Here is a 22,319-nt window from a genome sequence, read left to right as displayed (position 1 = left end):
TTGCTGTTGAATGCAGCGTTGCTGTTTGGTGCACTCAAAATGTCTTGTAGTTGAGTCGCTGGCTAGGCTACTGCTACATGTTTCTTCTTTGCATGTTGTTTTGTTGCAGGTTTAGTTTTTTGGTTATTCATTGTCAAGCTTTAAAAACAGAAGCCAGACTGCAACATTTTAGTCTGTACAATTTCCCTCTGCTGCACGCTATAAACGGGACAAATGAAAGCAGCGCAACTTAAGTTGAATTCACCTGTGAGAGCGCATTTCATAAAGTAGAGGACTCAACTGTTGACTCGCTTGTGTGTCCTATTCGGCCTGCGGGCCTTGTGTTTGACACAGGCTAGCCTATTAGCCATGTTATGACTGACTTGTGATCATTGCCCTTGCTAGTTTGATTGCATTGGCATTCCCAGCCTTAGTTACAGTCGTTCCGTTCAAAATATTGAGTCATTGAAACTGAAACAGTGCATCCCGAATGGGTGGAGACAGAAAGTAAGGTACCAGGCCATCTGTGATTTATAACCTATTGTTTGGACTACCAAGAAATGTATTGGTGAATTATATTAATCATGCACTGAACTGCATCCATCTATTCTCCCAACAATGTCTTACTGTACATCTTGGAGGTTTTTGTCAAATATAACCACATTTTTTAAGCATAAAGTAGGAATTTCATATTTTGACTAATATTATGATTGTCTGGTTGTTTCATACCTGCAAAGTAGTTAAAACACTCAGTTCCACTTGAACCATTACGGGGGAATCAAAGAACTGAATTTAGATCTCCATTAGATGAACAATTCAGCCAGGAGTAACCTACCGGGGTGATGCATCAATGGTGTATGAAGCTACATTGTAAAGCACATTGAGACCTGGGGAAAAAACGCTACAAGGGCCAAATGCAATCCATTATGGTCAGTGAGAACCTGAGCAAGCCATGTCCTTGTGACAAATCCTCACCACTTACACTGGAAACACATACTCGGACAAAGGGACACACAGAACGCGTGCTGCACACGCACATTCCCGTACACACCTTTACAACAAAAAACTGCAGTGTGCACAGAATCATGCACCTTGAAACATTGTGTATAGGCTACTGCATGAATACAATCCTTCTGTTCAACTTGTAATTCTAACTGCAAGGTTACCACAGTGCCTCTATGAATTAGCTCTTTCAAAACTGACAATAGTCATTCAATTATTTGACCATGAACTATGGGTCAGACCATAAGGACTAGGTAGATATTCTTCTTATTGGACTCTTTATGTACAAATAAAGGCTATACTGCCTGTGTCTGGTAAATAATGCCAGAATCCCGCCAGTTGGGGAGACAATGATGCAAGCCTTGCTAACGATGATATCACCCCGTACAAAAGCAGATTGCAGTACCTCCAGGTACCCGACTGGTCTTTTATCCAGCTAGGCTTTGAACCCTGAGCCTCTCTGAGAAACACAGGAGGCTCCAATCTCATTAGTTCTAATCCTCTAGCCTTTGATATACTATTACAACCAGCTCTGATTAATTACTTTCAAAGACTCAGGTCTTTAAAGGCAGAATTTGACATAGCATTTAGATCTTGGGAATTAGATTTTATGATTATAATCTACCCTTTTTAAAATTTTTATTAACCTTTATTTAACCAGGTAAAATCCATTGAGGTTAAAAACCTATTTTGCGAGGGCGACCTGGAAAGAAGGCAAAACAAGGAAATAGCAGCATGTCCATAAAACATTATAGAAAACACAGAATACACACAAAATACAAAGTGTCACAAGTTAAAGATACAATTGAAGATTAGAAGCAACTGCAGTTGTCACAAACAGTGTGGTCGATCAGAGTCTTAAAAACAGACAAGGACACTAACTCCCCTAATTTAAAACCTTCTGAAACATGTTCCAGGGGCATTACGGGAAAAATATTGTTTCCCCATCTCACAGACAAGGACAGCAGCAACTGTGAACGAAGACTATAATGAGTGACTGATATGTTCAGTAAGGAACAGAGATACAAAGGGAGTTGTCCCATCAATGCTTTGTACACAAAAGTGTACCAGTGCTTTAGCCTCCTGGTGGAGAGACAGGTCCATTGCACCACAGCATACAGATCAGTGATGGGTCAGTGATCTAGCGTTGGTAATACATCTTAAAGCACCATGATACACTGTGTCTAGAGTTTAAGGTACTTGCTGAGGCCTGCATATAGACAATATCACCATAATCCAGCACTGAACAAGATATTCTCTGACTAACATTGAAAAGCAAGATTTGTTCCTGAAATAGAAACCCAATTTCAACAATTTCAACAGTTTCTTGGTTAAGTTATCAACGTGCTGTTTAAAATTCAACTTTTCATCTAACCAAATCCCAAGATACATATAGGAACCTATCAATTTGCTTGTTTTGACTTCCTAGGAGAGATATACACTGGTTGGTATTATTAACTGGGACAATGGGAGAATAGGGTTGAAAATGTTGCTACAGTCTGAAACAATATCAAATGAAACGTCTATGCAGTGGTTTATGTCTATATGTCACCTATTTGTACGATCGCATATTCAGTTGGGGGAGTTACAATCTCTGCAGAAATCTGGTACTCTGTTTGAAGTCAACACTGTACCTGCTTTGTTGAGCAAATACATATTTGGTACACATTAACTGTCAATAGGCCTATACAGATGCAGTATTACAACAGCAAAAAACCTTACAGCTATGCGCATAGCGGTAGAACGCTCCCAGAGGAACCAATGACAACCAAGACTTAGACTTAGGGTCAAAGTTAGGATCAAGCTCCAAAGCCATTAATACATAACCTCAGATAAATACCCTGGGTTTATTCCTTATGTCTGCTACATTGCCTCAGAAGAACTCATTGCACACTCGATCTCTATTTAAAAAAGGACTGTAAAAATTGAAAGAGGTGGAGAAAAACTCTCATAAAGAAGGGGTGTGAATAATTCAAGGTGGAGTGTCCCTTGTTGAGGATACTACCCAGAAAACCTCTGTAGTAGAAGCTGTGAATCAACTATCCAGAGGCGGTATGGAGATATCAATACTGTATGTCAGTGTAGAGAGCCCATTCACCATTCACTTCATAAGGAATAAGATGTCAACAGAAGTCCTATGAAATGCTCATATTGAACCCTGGTAGTGGTAAGTAACGATGTTCTCTGAAGCCCTCTTCTTGAGATACTACTGGGCAATGTAAAAAGCCTAGTTCACCCAATGAAAACAATCGAGTCATGTTTTGTTTAGGTTGTTCCATTTACAGCCTATCTATTCCTTTATACAGTAAATTCATTTTTTTTAGCACAACCAACAGGTAGTTGACCCACTCCAGTCAACAGTAGTCCACTCATTATGCTATCAAACACTTTCTATGTACTGTTCACGCAGGTTTAATGTATTATGTATTAGCTATGCGTTTAAAACCCAACTGTATTAAATGCATGTTTATTTCCTTTTTGTACTTTAAAGCTCTACAGAAAACTGAATTCCAGCAATTGTCCTCTTATGAATGCTCATAGTGAGTCTTGAAATCACTACACCAAAAATGGTTCTTCAGCTGTCCCCCAAATGTAGATCAAATTCCACAGAATCAAAAAGAGTTCTACCTGGAACCAAAAGATGGTAGTTCTATGGGGACAGCCGCAGAACCCTTTTGGAAGGGTTTTTTCTAGGAGTTTAACCTGGAAATCCAGACTCAATCTCTTGAAACAAACATGAAACAGAACTGAATTCATTCTGGATGTCCAAGCTGTTAAAATCATGAAAAATCATGAAAAAGGTGCTCTGTTACTGTTTTCCTCTCTGTGTGAATGGCTCACGTGGGAGCAACACTGAGCTGGTGTCATAATCAGACCCCGGAGGACAGGGTCATCCTTTTGAAGTCCACAACCTGTGTTTTATGTCCAGGGCCTGCCTCACTTCACAGGCAGCAAGTGGAGAAATTAAACGGCAGAACACAAAAGGAAAGAGAGCGGGAGGAAGAATTTTCCTCCTCTGACAAAGTTATAGAGGTCCCATAGGCTCAGGCAGAGAGAGAGGGAGGGTGGGGACAGGGGGGGAGAGAGAGTGGCAGACTCCGTAGCGGTTTTATCACCACCCCCTCCAACGTTTGCTTGCCTGGTAGATGAAAGCTGTGATCCCTCCCTTCAAAACGGGCGATACAGGAGTGGAGTTGATCTCTCCTTCTTTCGGTCTCTTCCTCTGTAATGTCTCTCTTTGTCTCTATTTTTTGTGTCTTTGTCTGTCTCCTTATCTATCGCTTTGTTTCTCTCCGTTTCTCTTTCTCAGCCCCTTTCACTGGGCCACATTCTGACTGGATGCAAGATTCAGGAAAAAGTTTGACTTACAGTGCCTTCAGAATGTGTTCACACCCCTTGACTTTTCAACATTTTGTTGTGTTACATCCTGAATTTAAAATGTATCAAATTGAGATTTTGTGTCACTGTCCCACACACAATACTCCATAATGTCAAAGTGGAATTATGTTTTAGGAAATATTTACAAATGAATTAAAAATAAAAAGCTGAAATGTCTTGTGTCAATAAGAATCCAATTATTTTGTTATGGCAGGCCTAAATAAGTTCAGGAGAAAAAAATGTGCTTAACAATTCACATAATAAGTTGCATGGACTTACTTACTTTGTGTTCAATAAAGGTGTTTACCATGATTTTTTAATGACTTCCTCATCTCTGTACCCCCCACATACAATTATCTGTAAGGTCTTTCAGTTGAGCAGTGAATTTGAAAAACAGACCTAGGAGGTTTTCCAATGCCTCGCAAAGAAGGGCACCTATTGGTAAAATGTTTTAATAAAAGTAAGCTGACATTGAATATCCCATTGAGCATGGTGAAGTTATTAATTATACTTTGGATGGTGTATCAATACACCCAGTCACTACAAAGATACAGGTGTCCTTCCTAACTCAGTTGCCGGAGAGGAAGGAAACCGCTCAGGGATTTCACCATGAGGCCAATTGTTTGCAACAAGGCATTAAAGTAATACTGAAATGTGGCAAAACAATTCACTTTTTGTCCTGAATATAAAGTGTTATGGTTGTGGTAAATCCGATACAACACATTACTGAGTACCACCATCTATATTTTCAAACATAGTTGCAGCTGCATCATGTTAGGGGAACACTTGCAATCATTAAGGATTGGGGAGTTTTTCAGGATAAAAAAGCAACAGGATGGGGCTAAGCACAGGCAAAATCCTAGAGGAAAACCTGGATCAGCTTGCTTTCTAACAGAAACTGGGAGACAAATTCACCTCTCAGCAGAACAATAACCTAAAACACAAGGCCAAATATACACTAGAGTTGCTTACCAAGAAGACATTGAATGTTCCTGAGTGGCTGAGTTACAGTTTTGACTTAAATCTGCTTGGAGATCTATGGCAAGACATTAAAATGGCTGTCTGGCAATTATCTGCAATCAACTTGACAGAGCTTGAAGAATTGTTTAAAGAATAATGTTCAAAATTTGCACAATCCAGGTGTGAAAAGCTCTTAGAGACTTACCTAGAAAGACTCACAGCTGTATTGTATTGACTCAGTGGTGTGAATACTTATGTAAATTAGATATGTCTGTGTTTAATTGTCAATACATTTGCTAATGTCATCGTGGGGTATTGTGTGTAGATGAGTGAGATAAAAAAATATATATATATTTAGTCATTTTTGAATTCAGTCTGTAAATTTGGAATAAGTTAAGAGTACAGTATGAATACTTTCTGAAGGCACTGTATGCGTGGTTATGATTTGTCTCTGTCTCTCTCTCTTTCTCTCTGTTTTATTTCCTCTGTTGTTTCATCCTCTCTCTCCCCCTTGCTCTCTGTAGTATGATAGAAATCCTATAAGCATCTCCAGACAAAGCCTCAACATGTACTGCTCACCATTTAAACTGCTGTGGGGATGCAACGGCAACCAGAAGTAACACATTTGCTGGCTGTCAGCCCATTGTCACCTTCAGCACAAAAAAAGCACTCATCAGGTTTCAATTATCACCTCTGTATCATCACCCCAAGATAAATGCATTCTCCTGTAATTATTCAGATTATGCATTGACAGTTGAGAATGGAAATAGAAAAATAGTTGTGAATTAATAAGTACATACTGTATGTAAATGACTGTTATAATAGTAACATTATGTACTGTAGAGGATGTTGATACACACACACACACACACACACACACACACACACACACACACACACACACACAATATGGAATAATAATATGGAACAGACATGAAATAGGACAGCGTCATAACCGGGTATGCAAAGACAAACAAACATTAATCCTGAAACAGGGAACAGAGCTTGGGAACAGGCAGATATAGGGGAGGTAAGGACAGAGGTGATTGATGCGTGTGACGGGGGGAGGAAGGTGTGCGTAATGATGGTGGCAGGAGTGTGTAATGCTGGGAAGCCTGGGGCCTTCTAGCGCCAGGGAGGGGGAGCAGGTGCAGGCGTGACAGAAATGTGTCTTCCGCATTTAACCCAACACCTCTGAAAGGCATGCAACCACACTAAATAAAGGATAAATAAAATATAACCCATGGGGAAGTGATAGAGGCATTTGAAGTGTCCAGGGGTTCAATCACACCAGTTTACCAAAGAAGTCAGAGTAATTAGCCAGCCGGTCGACCACAAGGGGCAAATCGCTGATCATTCAACAGCAGGGAGATGATAAACCAGATCCAAGTGGATGTACAGATGTCCAATCCAGACGTCCAATGTTCATTCAAACTCCACGCATTTATGAGACAATTCATTAGTTGTTATAAAATGTTCTGCTGTAGTTTTATTGCCTGTTACTGCCCACGTAATCCTCATTATCCTGATCATTAGTCATCATTAGTTCAAAAAATCATTAGAAAGGCTTGACACAGAACACAAGCATCAGTCTCAGCATCTGTTTGATTTATGTGTTACGGTATGTGTGTAAAGTTTGGAAATCTATAGATTCCCCACCGCACATTTATTGTAGCTGTCCAGTGTGTGTGTGTGTGTGTGCCATGTCCTATGAGTTTAATTTACCATCATGGAACAAATTCCTCCAACACCTCTAATCAGTGTACCCACTTTACAGTGAAACATGTTATGTGTTACGAACACATTTAACGTCCTCCACCTTAAATGATGAGCATGAACGTGCTTTTTAGTCTAGGATTAGGCTTTACCTGTGTCTGGGAAACCGCCCCTCAACCTACACTCTTAGAAAAAAAGTTGCTATCTAGAACCTAAAAGGGTTCTTCGGCTGTCAGAATAGGAGAACCCTTTGAAGACCCCTTTTTGGTTTCAGGTAGAACCCTTTTGGTTATAGGTTCCATGTGAAACGCTTTCTACAGAGGGATCTACATGGAACTCAAAAGGGTTCCTCTCTGGAGACAGCCGAAGAACACATTTGGAAACATTTTAACATAAACAGCGTATAAACATTTTGATAAAGATTGTACAACATCCATGAGAAGGTGTTTGTAAATAAAACTGTGTGGCAATATGATACGCAATCTGTTGCATGACAAACACTTGGTACAAACAGTGTAAGTGCCAAGCAGAAAATGGTGTGGTTTGAAAGCAGTAGCACTTATCTGCAGTGCCAAAATGTCACCCCAAAAACGTCAAACTAATACATTTCCACCCAGTACATTTTGCCTTATTATAGTTCATAATTAGTTGTGGTTGAAATGTAATTTCTCTAGTCTGGAACAGTGTGCATGTGACAAACTTTGCAGAAGTGTAACTGTGAGTGGGAATCACCAAATACACAACAACCACAGTCAGGATCACAGTTATTTTATGTTAACGAGAAAAGCTTCTCTCTTTCTCATGCTATTCTTCACTTTCACTCACTAATTACTTTCTTTCTCATTTCTTTGTCATTAGTTTCTTTCTCTCACTCTGTCTCTCACTCTGTCTCTCACTCCGTCTCTCTATCTTGCTCATTGTGCATCATCCTGTAGGAGAGATGAATGGACGAGAGGTTTGGTGTAACTACGATGAGGACACTGCGTCTTCTTCCTGCAGTCCCCCCAGTCCAGTCCGCTGTCACACTACAAGACCCACGCTCCTCCTCTCTGCAGGGCTCAGCTCCCCCAAATAAGCATTCACCACCTCACCTTCCTGTCTCGGCATATATCGTCGACTTCAGGCTCATCATCGTTCTTTTACATCAAAGCAGAGCGGCTGTGCGAGAAGGATTCAGGGAGGAGGAGGGAGGAATGGAGGGAGGGGAGAGAGAAATAGGCAATGCACTTAACAATCTGCGTCCATGTTCCCATAGAGCAATTAATGTGGTGCCAGAAAGACGGCCCACTCCTTTCTCCACAGAAACAAAACCAGGATAGAGCAACGCTGCATAAGTCACTGCCTGCTGCATGGGCTGTCTGGCTGGTGGGGTTGGAGAGAGAAAGAAAGAAAGTAAGAAAGAAAGAAAGAAAGAGAAAGAGAGGTGTATTGTGATGGAAGGTGGGGTGTGTTTTTGTGTTTGAAGTGTGGAGTTAAGTGAGTGAAAAGGTAAATGGTTGTAAATCCCAGAGCCCATGTGTGCCTGTGAGCAAGGGTTATGAGGGAGAGCTTGTCCAGATATGGGATATACATTTTAAAATAAATTATAAATATAGTTTATTTATTTATTGTCCTATCATGATGGAACGGTCCCCAGCCTAGACACCTTCTGAGAGACCCACACACTAAGGAGAAGAACCTTTGTTTTATGGACCTACTGTACTGTAAGTAGCCTATACACAGCCAAAACAGAAAGATGAATGTGGTCAGAGACCTACTAGAGCAGCACCGCCCCCTCAAGATTCTGGCAGGGTTGGTCCTACAAAGCCAAAGCCCCCTGATGGGTGAGAATAATATTCATGGAAATTCTCAAAGCTGCTAATGTGAACCTTGACGACCTTGTACCTAGACGGTGGGGATTCCGGTGGGGTGCCCCCACCCAGATAGTGGCAGTGCTGGCAACACTACCTACATGGAGAGGGGGTCACACTCAGACAATCAGAGAGAGGGAAAATTATTGTGGCCCTGGTGGCACAAAATAATCAAAGATCTGACTGTACAGAGATGCTTGGTAAAATGGTCAGAACCAGGGACCAGCATGTGTGTGTTTCAAGGGAAGGGGATGTTCTGATCTCCATCACCTAGGACTTGACAATGGTTAATTTTGCATGTCTTCTCAAACAGCGGCAAATGTATATGCATTCGCACATTAAGTCCTTTCTTGAGTGGGGCTCGGGGATGGAACAACTGTTGAACATCTGAGCTTGTGGTTGTTTGTGGGGGAAAGGGGTCGACTGTGTGTATGAGTGTGTTTGTTTGTGTCCCACATCTGTTGCTATGGGGTAATGCTGTTAGGGACAATATAGGATGAATCATAATAATTGTTTGGTAAAATAAATATAGCTTGCCAAAAATGTCATTTTTGGCAATCCTGGTTATACGCAACAATCCTGGTTATAGGTAACACTCCTGGTTACAGGTAACACTCCTGGTTACAGGTAACACTCCTGGTTACAGGTAACACTCCTGGTTACAGGTAACAATCCTTATCATGAACTGCCTACATTATTACACATATTATTGATTAATTGTGGAAATTAAGATTTGCAAGAGTTTTCTATATGTATATTTTAATAACTATATATAATGCAAATTAAGGTGAGGGCAATGGAAATGGTTTTGGCGGTAGATCTGCTTCTGTTCTGTGGGTGACACTGTGCTCTTTTCGAAGGAGGGGTACCCCATAGAAAAGAAAATAGAAAAGAAAGAAAGAAAGAAAGAAAGAAAGAAAGAAAGAAAGAAAGAAAGAAAGAAAGAAAGAAAGAAAGAAAGAAAGAAAGAAAGAAAGAAAGAAAGAAAGAAAGAAAGAAAGAAAGAAAGAAAGAAGATATCATGCCTGGTATGGAGAGAGAGAAACTGGGGGAATGGGAAAAAGAGAAGGAAACAGGAGAGAGAGAATGGGGAAATGAGAGAAAAGGAGGAAGACAATGAGAGAGAGAGAAAGAACAAAAATAAGAGAGAGAGGGAGAGAGAGAAGAAGATATAGAGGCTAGCCACTAGGCCTAGAGCATTACATGGCTAGAGAGATAGAGAGGGAATGAGAAAAATGCTAAGGATATATACCTTCTTTTTATACATATGAGTTATTTAACAGACACTCTTATCCAGAGAGATTTACAGGAGCAATTAGGGTTAAGGGCCTTACTCAAGGGCACAGACAGATTTTTCACCTCATCAGTTCAGGGATTCAAACCCCTAACCTTTCAGTTACTAGCCCTACACTTTTAACCACTAGGCTACCTGCCACCCTGAGATCACTAGGCTGACTGAGATGGAAAGGGCAAGACTGAGACAGGGAGAATTGAGGAGCGAGTGAGAATAACCGAGATAGATAGATTAGGACAGAGTGCTTTTTCTGAAGGCATTTTTAAAAATCTCCTTGGTAGCCATTTGATGAGTTTCATTCATTAGCTAGGCTTTGCGGAAAAGCCAGGGAGAAATATCACCAGTCACCAAAAAGAGCACAACACCACTTTCCCTCGCTGGTGATATTTTACCAGCAGTGACCTTCTGGAGTCACAGAGCAGATTGTTAATCACAGAGAGAAATATTCACAAACCGTTGGGTCTTTTGTCTACGCTCTCATTGCTTAACTATTCAAATTTCACTGGCTTGGTCTTTGGGTTGGTTGCTAGGAGTTGGAATGTGTTCTGAAAACAGCTCTGCCCTATTAGTGAAGATACTAGAAGTCAGGATATAAAGTGCCTAAGATTTTCTGAGAAAACATTGGTGTCATGGACATGGAATTTACAACTTTGGCTAAGCTTTTTAAGGGCCAGTGTCTCAGACCCAGAATACTGGAACAGAAAGCATTTAAGCAGTAGTAGACAATCTGGGTCCCAGAAAAAATTCCAACAAAGGTCATGGATGTATTTTTTATTTGACCTTTATTTAACCAGGTAGGCCAGTTGAGAACAAGTTCTCATTTACAACTGCAACCTGGCCAAGATAAAGCAAAGCAGTGCGACCCAAACAACAACACAGAGTTACACATGGAATAAACAAACGTACAGTCAATAACACAATATAAAAGTCTATATACAGTGTGTGCAAATTAGATAAGATTAGGGAGGTAAGGCAACAAATAGACCATAGTGGCAAAATAATTACAATTTAGCAATTAAACACTGGAGTGATAGATGTGCAGAAGATGAATGTGCAAGTAGGGATACTGGTGTGCAAAGGAGCAATTTTTTTTATAAATAACAATATGGGGATGAGGTAGTTGGGTGGACTATTTACAGAAGTGCTATGTAAAGGTGCAATGATCTGTAAGCTGCTCTGACAGCTGATGCTTAAAGTTAGTGAGGGAGACATGCGTCTCCAGCTTAAGTGATTTTTGAAATTAGTTCCAGTCATTGGCAGTAGAGAACTGGAAGGAAAGGCGGCCAAAGGAAGAATTGGCTTTAGGGGATGATCAGTGAAATATACCTGCTGGAGCGCGTGCTACGGGTGGGTGCTGCTACGGTGACCAGTGAGCTAAGATAAGGCGGGGCTTTACCTAGCAAAGACTTATAGATGACCTGGAGCCAGTGGGTTTGGAGACGAAAATGAAGCGAGTGAAGCGAGGGCCAGCCAACGAGAGCATACAGGTCGCAGTGGTGGGTAGTATATGGGCTTTGTTGACAGAACGGATGGCACTGTGATAGACTCCATCCAATTTGCTGAGTAAAGTGTTGGAGGCTATTTTGTAAATGACATCGCCGAAGTAAAGGATCGGTAGGATAGTTAGTTTTACGAGGGTATGTTTGGCAGCAAGAGTGAAGGATGCTTTGTTGCGAAATAGGAATCCAATTCTAGATTTAATTTTGGATTGGAGATGCTTAATGTGAGTCTGGAAGGAGAGTTTACAGTCTAACCAGACACCTAGGTATTTGTAGTTGTCCACGAATTCTAAGTCAGAACCGTCCAGAGTAGTGATGTTAGACGGGCGGGCAGGTGCCGCAGCGATCGGTTGAAGACTATGCATTTAGTTTTACTTGCATTTAAGAGCAGTTGAAGGTCTCGGAAGGAGAGTTGTATGGGATCGAAGCTTGTCTGGAGGTTAGTTAACACAGTGTCCAAAGAAGGGCCAGAAGTATACAGAATGGTGTCGTCTGTGTAGAGTTGGATCAAAGAATCCCCAGCAGCAAAGCGACTGATTGATGTATACAGCAGCAAAGTGACTCATTGATGTATACAGAGAAAAGAGTTGGCCCAAGAATTGAGCCCTGTGGCACAGCCATAGAGACTGCCAGAGGTCTGGACAACAGGCCCTCCAATTTTACACATTGAACTCTATCGGAGAAGTAGTTGGTGAACCAGGCGAGGCAGTCATTTGAGAAACCAAGGCTGTTGAGTCTGCCGATAAGAAGGCGATGATTGACAGAGTCGAAAGCCTTGGCCAGGTCGATGAATATGCCTGCACAGCAATGTCTTTTATCGATGGCAGTTATGATATTGTTAGGACCTTGAGCGTGACTGAGGTGCACCCATGACTAGCTCGGAAACCAGATTGCATAGCGGAGAAGGTATGGTTGGATTCGAAATGGTCGATGATCTGTTTGTTAACTTGGCTTTCGAATTTGGCTAGGATAGACCAGGTAACAGTTCGGGTCTAGAGTCCCCCTTTGAATAGGGGGATGACCGCGGCAGGTTTCCAATCTTTGGGGATCTCAGACGATACGAAAGAGAAGTTGAACAGGCTAGTAATAGGGGTTGCAACAATTGCGGTGGATAATTTTAGAAAGAGAGGGTCCAGATTGTCTAGCCCAGCTGATTTGTACGGGTCCAGATTTTGCAGCTCTTTCAGAACATCAGCTATCTGGATTTGGGTGAAGGAGAAATGGGGAGGCTTGGGCAAGTTGCTGTGGGGGGTGCAGAGCTGTTGACCGGGGTAGGGGTAGCCAGGTGGAATGCATGGCCAGCCGTAGAAAAATGCTTATTGATATTCTCAATTATCATGGATTTATCGGTGGTGACAGTGTTTCCTAGTCTCAGTGCAGTGGGCAGCTGGGAGGAGGTGCTCTTCTTCTCCATGGACTTTACAGTGTCCCAGAACTTTTTGGAGTTTTTTTATTTTGATTTATTTAACCTTTATTTAAACAGGAAGTGCTCATTGAGATTTAAAATATCTTTTTCATGAGCGTCCTGGCCAAGATAGGCAGCACCAAGTCATTACAAAAATCACAGACAAACAACATGAAAAACTACAAGTAATCTAGAAAAACCATAGAATTCACAAGAGTATAACAAAATCAAAAACAGCTAATTAAAATCATTGACAGGTCAGGGAATCAGTCTCAATCAAATCAAATCAAAATCAAATCAAATCAAATTTATTTATATAGCCCTTCGTACATCAGCTGATATCTCAAAGTGCTGTACAGAAACCCAGCCTAAAACCCCAAACAGCAAGCAATGCAGGTGTAGAAGCACGTGTAGAAGGTGTAGAATATCATTCATCAGTGATTTAAAAATACCAATCGGGACAAGTTCTTCCAGTTTAAAAGTATTTTGTAAGGCGTTCCAAGACGATGGTGCAGAGTACATAAAAGCCCTCTTACCAAATTCAGTTCGGACATTTGGAACAGTTAGCAGGATAAAGTCCAGTGAACGAAGAGAGTACCCACCACATTTCTGAACAATAAAAATGCCCAAATAAAAAGGTAGTAAACCCCAAATGGCTTTGTAAATAAAATTATACCAGTGCCTGAGCCTATAAGTGACTAGAGATGGCCAGCCAACCCTGGTATGCAAAGTGTAGTGGTGCGTAAAGGTTTTGCAGTTTAAAATAAATCTCAAAGTGCCATGGAAAAGTGTGTCAATTGATCTCAAACACTAAGCGGAAGCATTCATATATAACATATCCCCATAGTCTAGTAAAGGCATAAATGTAGCTGATAATATCCTCCTTCTGGCTTCAAAAGAAAAACATGCCTTATTCCTAAAATAAATGCCCAATTTCAGCTTCAATTTTTGCTGTTGAATATGTCATTTAAAAGAGAGGCCGTCATCAATTAAAATTCCAAGATATTTATATGAGGTTACAACCTCAATCGCCTTGCCCTGTGCTACAGGATGCACATTTCTGTTTGAAAAATCTAGCCTTTGCTTGCCTAACTGCCTGTGTATATTGGTTCCTAACTTCCCTGAAAAGTTGCATATCGCAGGGGCTATTCGATGCTAATGCAGTATGCCACAGGATGTTTTTGTGCTGGTCAAGGGCAGTCAGGTCTGGAGTGAACCAAGGGCTGTATTTGTTCCTGGTTCTACATTTTTTGAATGGTGCATGCTTATTTAAGATGGTGAGGAAAGCACTTTTAAAGAATAACCAGGCATCCTCTACTGACGGAATGAGATAAATATCCTTCCAGGATACCCGGGCCAGGTCGATAAGAAAGGCATGCTCGCTGAAGTGTTTTAGGGAGCTTTTGACAGTGATGAGGGGTGGTTATTTGACCGCGGACCCCTTACGGATGCAGGCAATGAGGCAGTGATCGCTGAGATCCTGGTTGAAGACAGCAGAGGTGTATTTAGAGGGCAGGTTGGTCAGGATGATATCTATGAGGGTGCCCTTGTACCTGAGGGGGATCTGTAATATGCGGCAACAGTGAGAGACTTATTTCTGAAAAGGTGGATATTTAAAAGTAGAAGATCAAACTGTTTGGGAACCTGGATAGCATGACAGAACTCTGCAGTAGATTGCAATTCCACCCCCTTTGGTAGTTCTATCTTGGCGGAAAATGTTGTAGTTGGGGATGGAAATTTCAGGGTTTTTGGTGGCCTTCCTAAGCCAGAATTCAGGCTATAAGAACTGGTCGTCTAGTGCGATTGAGACAGAGAATAAAAGGATCAGATTTCTGGGCATGGTAGAATAGATTCAAGGCATAATGTACAGACAAGGGTATGGTAGGATGTGAGTACAGTGGAGGTACTCCACATGTGTGTGGGGTGGGACGAAAGAGCTATCTAAGGCATTTTGAGCGGGAATGAGTGCTCTACAGTGAAATAAAACAATAAAAATAGCCAGGACCGCAGTAGACAAGGCATACTGACATTAGAGAGAGTCATAAAGCAATCACAGGTGTTGATCACGAGAGCTAAGACAACAATGGGTAAATGGCGATGAATGGGCAGAGCGGGTCAGTTAGGTGCATACAGGACCTGAGTTCGATGCTGGGGCCGACAGGTAAACAAAATGAGATACCGTGTTATTGAAACAGTCCAGGGGGCATCAGCTGTGTAGCCGAGTGATCATAGGGTAAAAAGAGCAGCAATAGGTAAGTCAGGGTGCTGATTGGTAGTCACTACTGCAGTCAAGCAGGGGACACAGCGTTCAGAAAAGCTAGCGGGCCGGGGCATCGTATCATAACAGAATAGCCTGTTGAGACCACATTGGGCGATCATGTCGGCAGTCCAGTCATGATGAATCGCCGGGGCTCCGTGTCGACAATAAAGGGTCCAGGCCAATTGACAAAGGAGGTATTGTAGCCCTGGAATTAGCTGGTATATGGGCCTAGCTTGAGGTTAGCTCAAGGCTAGCTGGTGCTTGCTTTGGGACAGAGGCGTCAGCTAACAATAGCCACTCGTTTGCAGCTAGCTAGCTGCGCTGATCCGGAGTAATGATCCAGAGCAGCAGGAATCCGGGGATATAGGTAGAAAGAAGCAGTTCGATATGCTCTGGGTTGATATTGTGCTGTGCAAGGCTGGCAGGTGTTGTCCGAGCTAAGGCTGGCTGATGCCGGGGGGAACAAAAGGCGATGACCGCTAGCCGTAGCTAACAAAGACTAGTAGCTAATTAGCTGGCTAGCTCCTGATGGAAGTTCCAGTTATGAGGAAAAAAATAGCAGATCCGTACCACATTGGGTGAGGCGGGTTGCAGGAAAGTATATTTAGTTCGTAGATAGAATGTGAGATTAAGATATATATGAAAAAGACTGGCTATTTACAAGGGATAAGACAAAAACAGATATACCCAACCTACTGCGTTGCCAGCTTGGATTTCAACATGAAAACCACTTACGTATGGTCTTGCTAGTACTGTATTATTCAAACCATTGCAATGGTTAAAAAATAAACTAAAAGCGTAGAAAAATGGCACCAAACATCAGTTTTCCACAGCTCTCAGAGTGGAGATTAATTGGAGTTATTTTCATTTAATGAGGTTTAAAGCGGTACCTGCCGCAAAGCCTCCTTGTGAGCCAAAAATCCCTGTCTAATTACAAGTCGCCTGTCACTGTCACCTACCTGTGTGACGCTGTGATTTACTTTCAAGCAAAAGCCAGTGCTCTGCACTCAACGAGTCCCCTTAGATGAAGCAGGACTATCATAACATGTTATGTATTAACGGAAGTTGGTAAAAGTAACCACAGATTTAAGATTACACAACCTATAAATGCTATGTAAATACTGTACACTGCAAAGGTGGCTGATGGCACCTTAATTGGGGAGACGGGTTTATTGTATTGGCTGGAACGCGATGTGTTTCCATGTGTTTGATACCACTCCATTCACTCTATTCCAGACATTATTATGAGCCGTTCTCCCCTCACCAGCCTCCTGTGGTACACTGTATGCCCTGAAATACACTTAAAGTAGAAGTATGCCCCCTGTCCTGCTGATGTTATGAAATACTTATCATCCCCCTAATGGTTAAGGTAAGGATAAGGGATAGGGTAAGCTGATTCTAGATCAGTGGACAAGGGCAACTTCTGCATCAAGTGTATCACTTTTTATGAAATAATAACATGACATTCAAGCAACATGGAAGACTTCCAAGGCATTTCCATGTAATGTAAAGGGGACCAGTACAACTGCTCAATGGGATCAATATTTAAAGGTAGCTCTCTCCTCTCCAGCAGCTCAGGTTATGACTCTTTTTCTTTCTTTGGCCAATCAGACCAAAGAAGTGCGGATGGTTGTGGATAAAGATACCGTATGAAGAACTGTAGCTATAAATACACACTTCCTTTCAGACACAGACAGGCTGCTTAGATGTCCCTCTCTGACACATTGTAATACTGTAGTATTGTACATTTGTAATAATAGATTAATAGTGTTATAATATCTTGTATGGTGTATTGTTTGATGTAGGCTGTTGTTTTGATGTAATTGTTTTATGCCTGTTTGGACCGCTTGAAGAGTAGCTGCCAGCTAGTGGGGATCTTAATAAATACTAAATCATCTCAAAGTGAGGAAAGAGTATGAGTGCATTCTGGGTAGGAAGACACTCATAGAAGTCAAACCAGTTATGCCAATCAACCACAGCCTCAAATCAACAGCTAGTACTGTGCAGCATGTCAGTGAAGCACCATGAGCCCATAGCATTGGGTTCTTTGAAGGATGTTTAGGATGGGGAAACAGGAAAGTGGTCTCTCTACCTGCGTAGGGGACAGGGGCATCCTTATCCAGGGCCACCAAGGGAGGGTCCAGCAGAACAGTGTCCATGTTCTCTGTGATCACCCCATGGTACGACGTCTCGATCCACGGCTTGTGCTTGTTCACTGTGGAGAAGAAAGAGGAGGAGGGGGGGGTAAGAAAGTGAGTGAGAGAGAGAGAGAGAGAGAGTGAGAGTGAGAGTGAGAGAGAGAGAGAGAGAGAGAGAGAGAGAATTTGTTCTTCGATTTTCTCTTGCACAGTTCCCAACTCTGTGAGGTTTAGAAAGAAAAGCTAAGCAGTACTATCAATAACTATGAAGCTAATATGCATAGACTGTTCTATTTCTCTCTCTAACATCCTGAGGCATATGATATCGCTGTCCCAACCAGTATCCCTGTGAAACAAACTCATTTATCAAATTTTGGGTCCCGGTGTTGTTGCTGTTGTTTGCCTCACAGGTACAAAAGCCCTTGTTCAATGCACACATCTAAACAGACTAAAGTACAACCTAAATTGCCCACAGGCAAAGCTCACGTAGTATAACTTTTTCAATTTAGTTTGCAAATGTGACTCGTTTCAGGAAACTTGGCATATGTCGCGCGTCACTATTTCACAGGAAGGCCATTTGAATATAAACTTTTTTTTAAATCAAAATACATTTTTGGGCAGAAATGCCTTGTGAACTTTCATGTGCCTTAATAACAAATGTGTATGCTATTTGTAAATACGAATAAAATTGTTAAATGATGTGCCTAGTTGGTTAAGCCACAGAAAAAGACAGAAACCTTGTAGCCATGATTGGCTGAGCTAATGAGTTGGCTGGACATGCTGAGAGACTGAGTTTTGAAATCAGTGGAATTAGAGTATGATAGCTAAGGAGATGAAGAAAACACCTGTCTCCGGATTACATCTTCAATCTAAGGGCAACCATGGCCTCCATGATAGATAGAAAGAAGTGTTCATCCATGTATACGGGTAAGAAACGTCATTTTAATTTCAAGTTAAAGTGTACTGTTAGCTAGCTAACATTAGCTGGTTGGCACGCTAGCTAACGTTACGTGTATGATCTGTGTAGTAATATTATTAGTATCTCAGAGCTATTTGCTTTGCTAGTTATAGCCTAATGTTAGCTAGCTAACATTGAACTTGGTTAGTTATCTACCTACAGATTCATGCAGGGTGGTAACGTCATGAGTTGGGATAAGGGTTCATTATTTAGCTAGCTAGCTAGCTACATGTCTTAACAAAAGCCTCCACTATGCAAGTAACCATTTCAATAGAATGTTCATGATGTCAATGCGACAACTGTTGATAGACATAGCTGGTAAATTCGCTCTGGCTATCTAGTCCGATTTCAGAGCACTCTCGTCTCCGTAATTAAATTGTTGCAGCAGCACAGTTGCAGTCACCAAAGCTCTGGATAACATAAAAGAGCCTAACCAGCTCTGCTAGGACGAGTAAAATGGTCAGAGTGAGCTGTTCAACCATTTCGTGTCGGGCAGTAGCTAGCAAGCTAGCCAATGTTTGCCAGTTAGCTTGGGTGCTTGACTGCTGTTCAGTCAAGCTCGGATCAACCCTACTCCTCGGCCAGAGCATCCGGTGTGCACTCTGAAAGTGAAAAGCTCTGAATTGACGTATGGACAATCTGACAACGCTCTGGGTTTACGGGCGGGGCTATAGCTTAAGAGGGTGTGAACGATGCTGAATGGGTGTAGACAAAGATGATCTCTCAAGTGGGTGAACCAAAACATTCAAAGCCCATTTTCTCAAAAGTGAGGTTACAAGTTTAGCAACTACTTTATTAACTACTTTCCCATTGTTCCTCAACTGTAGTTTATGATATACCATTTTATAGCTCTGAGTCTCTACTTATATCCAATGTAAAAAAACACAATTTCAAATTTTGCTAAGCAAGACTGAATCGAGCCTGTTGGTCACATATAGTGGCTTGCGAAAGTATTCACCCCCCTTGGCATTTTTCCTATTTTGTTGCCTTACAACCTGTAATTAAAATTGATAAAACATTTTGGGGGGGGTTATATCATTTGATTTACAGAACATGCCTACCACTTTGAAGATGCAAAGTCTTTTTTAATTGTGAAACAAACAAGAAATAAGACAAAAAAACAGAACTTGAGCGTGCATAACTATTCACCCCCCCAAAGTCAATACTTTGTAAAGCCACCTTTTGCAGCAATTACAGCAGCAAGTCTCTTGGGGTATGTGTCTATAAGCTTGGCACATCTTGCCACTGGGATTTTTGCCCATTCTTCAAGGCAAAACTGCTCCAGCACCTTCAAGTTGGATGGGTTCCACTGGTGTATAGCAATCTTTAAGTGATACCACAGATTCTCAATTGGATTGAGGTCTGGGCTTTGACTAGGCAATTCCAAGACCTTTAAATGTTTTCCCTTAAACCACCCAAGTGTTGTTTTAGCAGTATGCTTGGGTCATTGTAATGCTGGAAGGTGAACCTCCGTCCCAGTCTCAAATCTCTGGAAGACAGAAACAGGTCACCCTCAATCATTTCTCTGTATTTAGCGCCATCCGTCATTCCTTCACTTCTGACCAGTTTCCCAGTCCCTGCCAATGAAAAACATGTGGTTCTCCGGGTGATGAGAGGTGTTGGGTTTGCGCCAGACATAGCGTTTTCCGGCCAAAATGCTATATTTTTGTCTCATCTGACCAGAGAAGCTACTTCCATATGTTTCGGGAGTCTCGCAAATGCCTTTTGGCGAACACCAAAGGTGTTTGCTTATTTTTTTCTTTAAACAATGGCTTTTTTTCTGGCCACTCTTCCGTAAATCCCAGCTCTGTGGAGTGTACAGCTTAAAGTGGTCCTATGGACAGATACTCCAGTCTCCACTGTGGAGCTTTGCAGCTCCTTCAGGGTTATCTTTTTGTTGCCTCTCTGATTAATGCCCTCTCTTGACTGATCTGTGAAGTTTGGTGGGCAGCCCTCTCTTGGCAGGTTTGTTGTGGAGCCATATTCTTTCCATTTCTTAATAATTAATTTAATGGGGCTCCGTGGGATGTTCAAAGTTTCTGATATTTTTTTATAACCCGATTTGTACTTCTCCACAACTTTGTCCCTGACCTGTTTGGAGAGCTCCTTGATCTTAATGGTGCCACTTGCTTGGTGGTGCCCCTTGCTTAGTGGTGTTGCAAACTCTGGGACCTTGTCACACCCTGACCTTAGAGAACCTTTTTATGTCTCTATTTGGTTTGGTCAGGGTGTAATTTGGGGTGGGCATTCTATGTTTTTGTTTTCTATGATTTTGTATTTCTATGTTTTGGCCGGGTATGGTTCTCAATTAGGGACAGCTGTCTATCGTTGTCTCTGATTGGGAACCATACTTAGGTAGCCTTTTCCCTTCTTTCAGTGTGGGAAGTTAACTTTGTTTGTGGCACATAGCCCTTAAGCATCATGGTTGTTTTGTATGGTTTATTGTTTTTGTCGGCGTCATCCTAAATAAAAGGAATATGTACGCTCACAACGCTGCGCTTTGGTCCTATTCATTCGACGGCCGTGATAGACCTTTCAGAACAGGTGTATATATACTGAAAGCATGTGACAGATCATGTGACACTTAGAATGCACACAGGTGAACTTTATGTAACTAATTATGTGACTTCTAAAGGAATTCCATCAACAGTAATTGGTTGCTTCCAGATCTTATTTAGGTGCTTCATAGCAAAGGGGGTGAATACATACGCACCCACCACTTTAAGAAAATATATATTTTGGAATTTTTTGAAACAAGTCATTTTTTAAAATTTCACTTCACCAATTTGGACTATTTTGTGTATGTCCGTAACATGAAATCCAAATAAAAATCGATTTAAATTACAGGTTGTAATGCAACAAAATAAGAAAAACACCAAGGGGAATGAATACTTTTGCAAGGCGCTGTATGTGAAAAGGCCTATTGTCAAAGAACAAATCAATATGTAGAAGTACCTGGATCCTTTCACAGCATTATAAGGCTGCGTTGAGACAATGACTTATCAATGACCCAAGTCTAGCTCATTTAATCTCTATCATTGTATCGCTGAGTTGTCATAGCGCTTCAGCAAATTTACATTATCCTAGGGGCATTGGAAGACACAATGTAAGTAACCTAATTTATGTCCCTCTTACTGCCCTGAATGCCTCAAAAGTGTTAAAAATAGCCCATGTTAGCATATGTAGCTTAAGAAACAAGGTTCACGAAATCAATAATTTGATAGTAACAGATGACATTCATATTCTGACAATCTCTGAAACTCACTTCGATAATACATTTGATGATACAGTGCTAGCAATACATGGTAAAAAGAGCTACAGAAAATACAGCAATTCAAAAAAGGTGGAGGTGTGGCTGTTTATATTCAGGTGTGGCTGTTTATATTCAGGTGTGGCTGTTTATATTCAGGTGTGGCTGTTTATATTCAGGTGTGGCTGTTTATATTCAGGTGTGGCTGTTTATATTCAGGTGTGGCTGTTTATATTCAGGTGTGGCTGTTTATATTCAGGTGTGGCTGTTTATATTCAGGTGTGGCTGTTTATATTCAGGTGTGGCTGTTTATATTCAGGTGTGGCTGTTTATATTCAGGTGTGGCTGTTTATATTCAGGTGTGGCTGTTTATATTCAGGTGTGGCTGTTTATATTCAGGTGTGGCTGTTTATATTCAGGTGTGGCTTTTATATTCAGGTGTGGCTGTTTATATTCAGGTGTGGCTTTTTATATTCAGGTGTGGCTTTTTATATTCAGGTGTGGCTTTTTATATTCAGGTGTGGCTTTTTATATTCAGGTGTGGCTGTTTATATTCAGGTGTGGCTGTTTATATTCAGGTGTGGCTGTTTATATTCAGGTGTGGCTGTTAATATTCAGGTGTGGCTTTTC

The 22,319-nt window shown here is 41.4% G+C and overlaps 1 protein-coding gene across 1 annotated transcript in view; it reads right to left on the bottom strand.

Annotated features, from left to right (window-relative positions):
• Positions 1-22,319, bottom strand: part of clstn2a (calsyntenin 2a) — a 277,961-nt gene that overhangs the window by 143,054 nt on the left and 112,588 nt on the right. Inside the window, exon 2 of the mRNA XM_042308068.1 lies at positions 17,436-17,558. Within this exon, the coding sequence (XP_042164002.1) occupies positions 17,436-17,558 (123 nt within the window). The remainder of the gene's footprint in view (positions 1-17,435; positions 17,559-22,319) is intronic.

The sequence above is a fragment of the Oncorhynchus tshawytscha genome, linkage group LG28 (assembly GCF_018296145.1).
Source record: "Oncorhynchus tshawytscha isolate Ot180627B linkage group LG28, Otsh_v2.0, whole genome shotgun sequence".
Lineage (NCBI taxonomy): Eukaryota > Metazoa > Chordata > Actinopteri > Salmoniformes > Salmonidae > Oncorhynchus > Oncorhynchus tshawytscha.
Note: the sequence above shows the minus strand (reverse complement) of the source record. Positions and strands in the feature narration are given on the sequence as shown.